Raw genomic sequence first — 12,268 nt, forward strand, 5'->3', positions numbered from 1 at the left:
TCAAAATGAAAGATAATCTCTAAAGATCTACTCATATAAGCCTGACCTCGAGGTGGTACCATACCTCGAGGATTTCTACTATTGCGAATGTGGGTCATTCACCCTATTCTCTGGCCCTCGAGCTACCTGAGACCGAGCCAATTTTCACTCGAAAACTATTAATAAATCCTTAGGGCTATTTTTTTTCATCGGATCAAGTTAAACATCCTCTCAGTTACATTAATCCAAGGGCTATCCGAGTCCAGGCGTGCCCTCATCCGGGGTCTATCTATAACGCATTAAGGCTATCTTCACTCTAAGTTCAAAACAAGTTTTCAAGTCACCCGAGCTTGAGTGAACTCTCACTCGGAAACCGTCTTCGAAAGCCTGAGGTCTATTTTTATTCTCGATGGCTCAAGAAAATTATCCCTTGAGGATTATCGACAGGGTCTAAAAGGCCTAAAGTTTTGTTCTATAAATCGAGGCCTCACTCCCACTCAATTAGAAATTGCCGGTTCCGACGACCTAAGTTTGTATCAAGTCAACCCAAACTTGGTCCGAGGAATGACAAAATATCCCAGGGAAAATCATATTTACCAATCAAAAACCAAGGAAATTCCTACGCCCAGGTCCGGTGTTTGGACCGATCGGCAAAATCACATGCTCCGATTCTTTGCAAATACAAATAAAAGGAAATCCGGCATAAATCAGGGACAAATTGAAGAAACACTTTTCATTAGTAAACGACGATTACAAAAGCCCACGAAAGTTCCTTACACATGGTTACAAAAGCCCACAAAGGGTCCTTACAAAGAAACCAAAAAAAAACGGCTAAAGTAATCTACTCTTGAGGATGCATCTTCAGGAGTCGTTCCTACTGTTGCGACCAAAAACACTCATGCAAGTGCACGTGATCGTCAAGTAATAGAGTAGTGAGTAGAGTATCGTTCCCACGAAGACTTATGATTAACTGTTGACTAATTCAAACTCAATTAATTTGTCTATCCAATAGGTTTTTCACAAAATAGAGATGTAATTGTTTTACTACCTAAACTACCAAGCAATAATATAATTAGAGCAATTAACCAAACAAATAACAATTTCGAGTAACAAACAGTAGGAGAGGATATTCCAGGGTCACCGGCTAGTTAACAATCATGTTATGTTCTTAGCTTAAATTGACTAATCGATTTACCTGGACTGTTGATTGACAGGGTTAATGTTACTACTAAGAATCTGTCGAGTCCTTACTCGCCTATTCAAGTTAACTCAATGCCTATATGTCTATGGAATTAAGATTAAAGAAATGCATTTACAATTCCTGTATTTCAACCAGGCAAGGCAATTGGGTATATGTCTATCCCAATTGCTAATCCATTCCCCGAGGCTCGGGTTCAAGAACTTGCTCTATTTAATTCTATATGCAATCTAAAGTTCCCACTTTTGAGTTCAACTAAAGATTCGTAGATAGTATTTCACTGTTAGCTACTCAGCAAAATAATTAAAAGCAGAATTAAATAAATAACCCAATATGATAAACCAACTTTGTCAAATTAAACTTCAAACAACAACATTCATGTTTCACCCATGACCCTAGAACAATGGGTTTTAGCTACTCATACTAGTGTTCATCACAAATAGGTTCAATTTCATCCCAAATAGCAAAAACTAAGAGAAGAAAAGAAGAACTTGATGGTCAAATCTCCTTCTTGCCTCTTGCCTCTCTATTTCTTGCACTAGACTATGAAAACCACCCCTCTCTTCCTTGGGCGAGCTTGACTTTATGTAGGTTAAGTGAGTTTTCCTCCAGATTTCCAATTCTGCCCCTAAATAACTCTTCCCGGATTTTGGACTAGCGCGACCGCACACCTGGACGTGCATCTGGCCGCGCTAATTGGCTGAGATTCTGTTATGGACGCGCTAAAAGTAGCGCGGTCTCGCACCTGGGCGCCCATGTCCAGTTCTGTGTTTCATCACTTATGTTCCTCGTCTTCAAGCGTACTCAGCTCTGAGGTGTCTTTCTTGCTCCAAAATTGTTCCAATCACATTTTTTTAAGGCATCACCTAGGCTCCTCATCCTGCAATATATACAATTCACAATTAGAGCCTATTTTTCATCAATTAACCATGTTATGATATTGGAATATAATCAAGTGGGAGCATAAAAAATCGCCAAATTACCTAGATTCAACCTATTATCAACACCCCACACTTACTTCATTGCTAGTCCTCGAGCAATCAAACTATACATTCTAAAGGTTCCTTCACTCAACCATTTCCCCTAACGCCCTACACCCAGAACAATTTACATACATTACGCCTAGCAGTGAACAATCCTAGCCTTAAAAGTCGACTCTTCAAGTGCCATGCAATATTCATACTTCCTCAACGTACTCTACACAGAAGTCAAGACTTGCTTTTCCGTCACGAATCATATGCCCTCACAATCACATCAACGAAAATTGAATTCAGTCCACATATTCGCATCATATGCTCACATATATCAAAGAAATCACTCACCCTCACAAAAGAAGTCACATGCATGCAATTGGTACCATAAGCTTGCCCTTAATGTAAATCTCTACTAATGTAGGCTTGCTCGACCCAAAATCAATTAGGACTTTTTCCTGGTTGTAATGTGGGCTAAGGGACGGGTAGGATATATTTCGGAATATGGACTAACCCTCCTAAGAACTTTAACACATAACATGAGCAACTTTAGCGCAAATTCTTCAACCCACTTCACTTCCATAAACAATATCACCCTACAAATACTCCCTTCTTCTTTAAGCACTATATTAATTCATACCCACTAGCTGGAACAAGACACAATGTATTCCTCTCTCTTTTGTTTTTCAGTTTATTCTTCTTTTCACTCAATTTCCGCTAGTGGTGTATTAGTTTACAAAACAAGTGCACCTTTTTTCCTTTTATTGGTTCCACTAAAAAGCCACCCCACACTTCCTTCTTACTTCTTTTAGCGCTCATCTCACAATTAAAGTGCTTTAAGAGGTAATAGAATCAAAACAATGTCGATTTAGAACAAAAAGGGTATAGGCTCGTAATGCGGGTGCCAAACAAAAGTCCATAGGCTAAAAATGGTTAACTAGGGACAAATTTTATTTGTGACAAGCAATTAAGCGCAAAAAGATCAAAGAAAGCCTAAAATAATTTTTTAAACCGAGCATCACCTAAAATTCCGCTTCAACTCACATACCGGGCGAGTTCTAGACACAAGTACAATACATGGACTACACAAAAACCTCACCACACATGGCATAAGACTCATTCCATATCAGCTCATCAAGACGCTCCATTACGAGCATTCAATTCAGCAACAAACATACAGATTAATGCACTTTAGTGAGATTCAACAAATAAGACTAGGCGTTAGACTCTAGGGTCTATTGTGTTCAGGTGTGTCAATGCTATGGGTTCTCTTTTGATTCTCTAGCTCGAAGCCCATTAACCTAATCTACAAATCGAAAAGAAAACAAAATAAAAAGAAAACTACCTATACCCGGTTCAAGTTAAACCCTTGGAAAAGAACTGTGGCCTAAAGAAAAACCAAGGGGAGTTGTTACACTATCTAAGAAAGAAAAAAGAATAAAAAAATCTTTTTGGTGGTTTCTCTAGACTAACTTCCCTCAAGAAAATTGTCTAAAGGATCCGTCATCAAGAAGAGGCTACATATTTGCCCCTTTTTTTTCTCGACTCAGTCCCTCAAGAACCCCGTCGATAGGGATCCATCGTCGGGACGAGCCATATAACTATTTTAAACTAACGATTCCTACTTAACAACATCAAAATTATCAAAGCAGAATGAAACAAAACAAAACCAATAGTCAATTGATACAATCACATACATACAATAAAGGAATCCCCATCCCACACTTAAAAATGAAGACATGTCCCCATGGTTTAAAATTTGAAAGAGTAGTGAGGTAAAGGAACTTCCCCGAAGGTTCACTCCTGGTCGGAGATGGTGTCTGGGTTGACGTGGCACGTACGACCCAGAGCTCGCAGCCAGCCCATGAATTTCTTTTCCGACTTCACTTGTCGGTCAGCTACCGTGTCTACTCGAGTGCCCAAATCAGTCATGAAGGTTCGCAAACCAGCCATCTCTGCCTCCATCGCAGTAAAATGGAACACCCAGGCAGCTCCTGAAGATGTTGTCATCCCAGATGGTCCTGTTGCTGTCACATTTTGCTCCTGAGCCTGTGGTGTTGTCCCCATGTGCTCCTCAGCATCCTCTCCGTCATGAGAATCATCAGAGCTACTACTCACAGACTGGCCACCTCTCGCCTCCTCCTCTACTACTTCCGGCTCTTTGCCCGTCGTCACCTTATCAGCGCGGAATTGGCCTTCCCTTTTCACCAACCCATCCACAGCTAGATTTTTGGGCACTTGAGCATCCCTGCATAGTTGAGTAACTAAAGAAGGGAAAAAGAACCCATACCTTTTGAATTGGATGCAGACGAATATCTCTTCATCACTTTGGCCATGTCGAAGTCATGACCATTTACAAAGTACCAAATCAACGCAGCGCGGGGCCCATTGACCTTTGTAGTATTGTGAGACGGAATCAAGCGGTTGTTTATGAGGTACAGCCAGCACTTCCCTTCAAAGGTGTGTGCTGAGGAGTGAAACTTCTCCCCATAGTCCATCAAGACCACTTCTTTCCCGGGTGCACAAATTGTCTCAAAGAATCGCGCCCATTTTTCGTTCGTTGGGTTGCGGCCGTATTCATAGATGTCATCATAAACAGCTGGAGGTGGAGGCAGCTGGTAGGCCGTCCGTATCGCCTCAACAGAAGAATTCACTGCCCTTCGGCGCACCGTAACTACTCCATTATCATGCTCCGGCACATTCGTATAAAATTCCCGCACAACCGTTGCATTGCCCTCATCGTGCTCATTGATGAATGTGTGCAACCCTCACCTCACCAACTCCTCGTACATGTGAGGATAGTGTCTCTGGAGCTGTCTGACGTGAATACCTCTCTCCGGAATTGTCTTTTTACGAGCCTTTTCCGCAAAGCGGGTCTGAGCATTGGCTGAAACAAATTTGGAACTATCAAAGGAGCGTGCAGGTACAGCCCCTCGTGACCTAGATGAACCAACCTGGCCGCTCGACGAGGCCCCTGTGGCGCGTCGTTTCCTAGATGGAGTCATGATGCCTGCAAAACGGAGACACATTAGCACAGCCCAACAGAAATTTTGTGACTCAATGCAGTTACTCAGACTTCACACGCATAAGGGGTAACAAATTATATAATCACGATCATTGGGACCTTTCCACAAACACCTTGTGAGCATTAGGCCTTCACAAACCCTTTTTAAACTTTTTAGAACAAGAATCACCCACTTACACTCACCAACATCACATATCAAGTGGGATTCCACCCCACACTTATCATCCACTAACACCACAACATCTTGCACCAATTTCTCTACAAAATCTAAGTACAACTACTACAACATAGGCATAAGAATACAACCAAAAAAATCTAAGAAATAGAGAGAAATAAAAAAAGAAGATAGAAACTAGGGCTCATACCTGTGGTGAAGGAGAATGGGGAGGATGCTAGTGAACTCGGGGGGGAGTGACCTCTGTAGTGTTGTAAGATGGAAGGTCTTGGGAGTGTTGGGAGGAAGGTCTTGTTGTTGTTTGGGTTGGAATGGGGGAGGGTATTTGAGCAGGGTTTATTATATGGGGGAAAGAATAAACAAAAAAAAAGAAAAACAAAACGAAAAAATTAAAATACACTTGAAAAATGCCGGATTTTTGACGGAACTAGCGCGCCCAGATGCGTGAGCGCGCTAAATTTAGCGCGTCTAATACAGAACCCAAGAGCTACTAGCGCACCCAGATGCGCATCCAGTAGCGCGCTCGCGCTAGTAAAGCGTTTAACAGCGTGATCAGGTGCGCGGACAAGGCAGAAACTTTGCAGTTTAGCGCGCCCAGTAGCGCGTCCAGTAGCGCGGGCGCGCATCTAGGCGATTTTTTCTTCAATTTTTCACATGTTCTTACCCTGTTCGATGGCCTTAGCACCTGTCCTTAGTTACATGCATTGGTTAGCTCTTCCTAAAACACAAAATTAGCACTACTATTATCGTTGGATTGTCTCCCAACCAGCGCCTTATTTAACGTCGTGGCACGACGGTTACAACAATTCAATGGGTTGCCTCCCATCTAGCGCCTGATTTAACGTCGCGGCACGACTCAACACGTTCTCAAGCATCCGTCAAGTCCACAGAGGTCTTGTGACATGCAAAGTCACCCCCCAGTAGTGTTTTATCCTTTAACCATTCACCAAGAAAGTACCATTTGAACTCATATCCCGCAACTCCACAGCTCCATGAGGCTTCACACTTACCACAACAAAAGGGCCTGACCAACGAGATTTAAGCTTTCCTGGGAAAAGCTTCAACCTTGAATTGAACTAAAGAACTTCTTGCCCTAGCTCAAACTCTCGATGTTGGATGTGCTTGTCATGCCACCTCTTAGTCTTCTCTTTATACAATTTGGCATTTTCATATGCGTGCAAACGAAACTCATCAAGCTCGTTGAGTTGCAGCAACCTCTTCTCGCCAGCCAAATCCCCATCCATATTCAGCTTTTTAATTGCCCAATAGGCCTTGTGTTCAAGTTCGATGGGCAAGTGACATGCCTTCCCATAAACTAACTTATACGGAGAAGTACCTATGGGAGTTTTGTATGCAGTTCGATATGCCCACAATGCGTCGTCTAACTTCTCTGCCCAGTCTTTTCTATTTGCACTCACTGTTTTCTCAAGAATCCGCTTCACCTCTCTATTTGATACTTCCACTTGACCGCTCATCTGGGGGTGATAGGCAGTGGAAACTTTGTGCTTAACTCCGTACTTTGCAAGAACATTATTCAGCAGTTTGTTGCAGAAATGCATTCCTCCATCACTGATCAACACTCTGGGAGTTCCAAAGCGTGTGAAGATGTGCTTCTTAACAAAGCTTACCACCACCTTTGCATCATTAGTGGGAAGAGCAATGGCCTCCATCCACTTAGACACATAATCGACTGCCACCAAGATGTACATATGACCATTGGAGTACGGAAACGGTCCCATGAAGTCAATTCCCCAAACATCAAAAAGCTTCACTACCAGAATGTTTTGCAGCTGCATCTCGTGCTTCTTTGTGATCATTCCGGTTCTTTGGCACCTGTCACGCATTTTAACAAAGGCGTGTGCATCCCTAAACAATTTTGGCCAATAGAAACCTGATTGTAGCACTTTCTGGGCGGTCCTGTCTCCACCATGATGACCTCCGTATGGCGAGGCGTGACAGCTATGACGTATGGCATTCATCTCTTCCTCAGGAACACATCTTCGCACCAACTGATCTGCACAGAGCCTGTATAAGAATGGCTCATCCCACATGTAAAGCCTCACATCATGCAGGAACCTTCTTTTATTATCGGGTGTCAATTCTGGTGGTGTCACCCCGCTTGCAATAAAGTTCACATAATCTGCATACCACGGGGCTATGCTTGAGGTGATTGCTAATAACTGCTCATCAGGGAATGTTTCTTTGATTGCACCCCCTTCAGCTACATGATTCCGATTTTCTAATCTGGATAAGTGATCAGCCACTTGATTCTCTGTTCCTTTGCGATCTCAGATCTCTAGGTCAAACTCTTGCAAGAGGAGGACCCACCGAATCAGTCTCGGCTTGGCGTCTTTCTTCTCAAATAGGTATCTAATAGCTTAATGATCTGTGTAGACGATGACTTTGGTCCCCACTAGATATGACCTGAACTTGTCAAACGCCCACACCACGGCAAGCAACTCTTTTTCAATGACTGTGTAGTTCATCTGAGCTGGATTCAGAGTTTTGCTCGCATAGTAGATAGAGTGGAAGATTTTATTTCTCCTTTGCCCCAAAATAGCTCCAATAGACAAGTCACTCTCATCGCACATCAACTCAAATGGTTGCTCCCTATCTGAAGCAATTATGATTAGTGCAGTCACCAACCTTCCCTTCAGCTCCTCGAATGCCTTCAGACAGGCAGCATCAAATTTGAAGGCGACATTCTTCTCAAGCAACCTGCACAATGGAGAGGAAATTTTTGAGAAATCTATAATGAAACGACGATAAAAACCTGCATGGCCCAAGAAACTGTGAATGCCTTTGACAGATATCGGTAGGGGCAATTTTTCAATCGCTTCCACCTTTGCCTTGTCCACCTGCAAACCATATTTGGACACCTTCTGCCCCAAAACTATACCCTCACGTACCATGAAATGACACTTTTCCCAGTTTAGCACCAAGTTAGTTTCTTCACACCTAACAAGTACTTTATCAAGGCTCATCAAGCAGTTATCAAAAGAACATCCAAACACAGAAAATTCATTCATGAACACTTTCACAAACCTCTCAACCATGTCAGTAAAAATGGCCATCATACACCTTTAAAAAGTCGCAGGTGCATTACAAAGACCGAAGGGCATTCTCTTGAACGCATACGTGCTATAAGGACATGTAAATGTGGTATTCTATTGGTCCTCTAGGGCTATAGCAATCTGATTATACCCCGAGTAACCATCTAAGAAGTAGTAGTACTCCTGGCCAGCTAATATATCAAGCATTTGGTCAATAACGGGGAGGGGAAAGTGGTCCTTCCGGGTGGCATTGTTCAATTTTCTATAATCAATGCAAATTCTCCACCCGGTGACAGTTCTTGTAGGGATTAAATCATTATTCTCATTAACTACTACAGTCATCCCCCTTTCTTGGGTATATATTAAACGGCTTACCCATTTGCTGTCTGAGATAGGAAATACAATACATGAATCAGGCCACTTAATCACTTCTTTTCTTACCACCTCTTTCATGATTGGATTGAGTCAGCGTTGTTGCTCTACACTGGGCTTGTGTCTGTCCTCCATGAGGATTTTGTGCATGCAAAAAGCTGGGCTAATGCCCTTAATGTCAGACATCGTCCACCCAAGTGCTCGCTTGTGCTCACGTAGCACTCTCAACAGCTTTTCTTCCTGCAATTTAGACAAGTCAGAAGAAACAATAACGGGTAAAGTGTCAGAGTCACCCAAATAAGCATATTGCAGGTGAGGTGGGAGAGGTTTAAGCTCCAATTTTGGGGCTTCCTCAATTGACAGCTTTGGAGGAGGTCCCTCTGGCCTATTCAAATGCTCAAAGGGGTGTATCCCTTACATGTACGCACAAGATGTATCAAGGATGTGCATTATCTCCTCAACCTCCTCATCAGCCCCAGGCTATCAAGCAACATAAGTACTTTCTCCAGAGAATCGTCTAGATATACACTTGGATAATGAATTTTCTCATCAGCCTCAACAACAGATATCATTGAGAGCTCCTCATAGTGGCGGGGAAGTTGGATTGCTTTGTAGACATTAAAAACTACTTCCTTGTCATCTTCCCTCAAAATCATCTTTCCCTCTCTCACTTTGATAATTGCATCACATGTAGCTAAGAGAGGTCGACCCAATATGATTGGAACCATTTCATCAGCCTCATAATCGAGGATAATGAAATCAGCAGGGAATATGAACTTCCCAATATGCAGCAACACATCTTCAATCACCCCTTCAGGGTGTGCTATCGATCTATCAGCCAGCTGCAACATCACAGTATTGGGCCTTGGATCTCCCAGGCCCAATTGCTTGAACAAAGACAGGGGCATAATATTTATGCTCGCCTCCAAATCGCAAATAGCACGACCCATATCAATATTACCAATGCGCACAGGAATCGTGAAGCTGCCAGGATCCTTAAGCTTTTGAGGGAGCTTATTTTGGACTCTTGAAGTGCACTCCTCAGTATGTGCCACTGTCTAAAATTCAGTTAATCTTCTCTTGTGAGCCACTATATCTTTTATGTACTTAGCATACTTTGGAATTTCATGAAGCACATCAACAAGTGGGATATTCAATTGAACCTGGCTCAACATAGAGAGAAATTTTGTGAACATGCGATCATCATTCTTTTTCTGCAATCTCTGGAGGAAAGGTGGTGGTGGCCTTGGGGCCTCCACTAACTCTGGAATTTCAGCATCATTCTTTGGCTCGTGAGTCACTTTAGGGATCAACTCTCCCTCAGGTATGGGCTTGTCTTTCTTTTTCTTTGGCACTTCATCTAGCTCCCTCCCGTTTCTAAGTGTAACTGCATTCACTTGAGGGTTCTTTTCTGTATTACTGGGGAGAGCGCCTGCAGGTCTAGTGTTTTGATTTGTTGCTAACTGCCCCATTTGCCTTTCAAGATTTCTGAAGTCGGTCTTGAGTTGCTGATTGTCAATCAACAACTTCTTCAGCAAATCATTAGTGCTTTCTTCCATTTGTTGGGGTGGTCTCTGAGGCTGATTGAAACTCCCTAGGGGTCTATGCTGATTCTGATTCTGTTGATTTTCACCCCATGAGAAGTTGGGATGATTCCTCCAAGTAACCCAACTGATTTTTGCTTAACTGCCTTTCGTGAATCACCATCACCTTGCTAGTTATTATCATCAGCAGTGAAGTTATTCAGCAAGATTTGGATTTCATTGTACGGTCTGGCCATGCAACTACCCCCACAAGCTGAATCAAGATTCATCTTTGAAGCATCATCTAACCAATCTACAAAAGTGTGACCCAATACCTCGTCCATCTGGCAATGATGAGGATAGTCTCTAAGCATCTTCTTGTACCTTTCCCATGCTTCACGAAGTGTCTCGCCAGCTCGTTGTTCAAACCCAAGAATTTAACTCCTCAATATCTTTGTTTTCTTAGTGGGGAAAAACTTGATTAAGAATTTCCTTGCCAGATCATCCCAAGTGCGGATTGAATTTGCTGGCTCCTTATTCAACCACTCCTTAGCTTCCCCGATCAGTGAAAAGGGGAAAAGTGTCAGCCTGACATACTCCTTGGAAACGTTCGGATAATTGTAAGTGTCCGTAATTTCCAAGAAATTCTGAATGTGCCTCTGCGAGTCTTCATGAGGTAAACCCACAAATAGCCCTGTGGATTGGATCAGCTGCACCATGTATTGTTTTAGCTCAAAGTGCCCAGTGATATCAGGCTTCACAATAGACTGAGTCATATTAGCCAGACTGGGCCTTGCGGCTTCGATCACCGCGCGTTCCTCATTACCTGCCATCTCAATTGGCTTTGGTTGAACTACGGTGTCCAACTCTCTTTCAATTCTACTTCTAGCGTCCACCTTCCTCCCCAATCTGTGAAGTGTTCGTTCAATTTTGGGATCAAGAGGAAGGAGATTGTTTGCGCTTCTACTTCTTTGCATTCAAGAAAATAAAACCTGTATTGGCACAAACAAAGTGAACTGAAAATTAAAACTTGAATAAATAAATAAATAATAAAAGCTCAACTCAGTCAAGTAGCTAATTTCTAAGTCCCCGGCAACGGCGTCAAAAACTTGTTGCGACCACAAACACTCACGCAAGTGCATGTGATCGTCAAGTAATAGAGTAGTGAGTAGAGTATCGTTCCTACAAAGACTTATGATTAACTGTTGACTAATTCAAACTTAATTAATTTGTCTATCCAATAGTTTTTTCACAAATAGAGATGTAATTGTTTTACTACCTAAACTACCAAGCAATAATCTAACTAGAGCAATTAACCAAACAAATAACAATTTTGAGTAACAAACAGTAGGAGAGGATATTCCAGGGTCACGGGCTAGTTAACAATCGTGTTATGTTCTTAGCTTAAAATGACTAATCGATTTACTTGGACTGTTGATTGACAGGGTTAATGTTACTCATAAGAATCTGTCGAGTCCTTACTCGCCTATTCAAGTTAACTCAATGCCTATATGTCTATGGAATTAAGATAACAAGAATGCATTTACAATTCCTGTATTTCAACCAAGCAAGGCAATTGGGTATATGTCTATCCCAATTGCTAATCCGTTCCCCGAGGCCCGGGTTCAAGAACTTGCTCTATTTAATTCTATATGCAATCTATAGTTCCCACTTTCGAGTTCAACTAAAGATTCGTAGATAGTATTTTACTGTTAGCTACTCAGCAAAATAATTAAAAGCAGAATTAAATAAACAACCCAATATGATAAACCAACTTTGTCAAATTAAACTTCAAACAACAACATTCATGTTTCACCCATGACCCTAGAACAATGGGTTTTAGCTACTCATACTAGTGTTCATCACAAATAGGTTCAATTTCATCCCAAATAGCAAAAACCAAGAGAAGAAAAGAAGAACTTGATGGTCAAATCTCCTCCTTGCCTCTTGCCTCTCTATTTCTTGCACTAGA

General features: G+C 42.1%; 1 protein-coding gene across 1 annotated transcript; it reads right to left on the minus strand.

The window, feature by feature from the left end:
- Positions 1-8,866: 8,866 nt before the first annotated feature.
- LOC138868808 (uncharacterized) lies at positions 8,867-10,332 on the minus strand. Its single transcript, XM_070146380.1, has 3 exons — positions 9,937-10,332; positions 9,274-9,831; positions 8,867-9,013 (listed from the first exon to the last, which is right to left on the minus strand). The coding sequence occupies exons 1-3, from the start codon at positions 10,330-10,332 to the stop codon at positions 8,867-8,869; spliced, it is 1,101 nt and encodes a 366-aa protein (XP_070002481.1).
- Between the last annotated feature and the right edge of the window lie 1,936 nt (positions 10,333-12,268).

The sequence above is a fragment of the Nicotiana sylvestris genome, chromosome 5 (genome assembly GCF_000393655.2).
Source record: "Nicotiana sylvestris chromosome 5, ASM39365v2, whole genome shotgun sequence".
Lineage (NCBI taxonomy): Eukaryota > Viridiplantae > Streptophyta > Magnoliopsida > Solanales > Solanaceae > Nicotiana > Nicotiana sylvestris.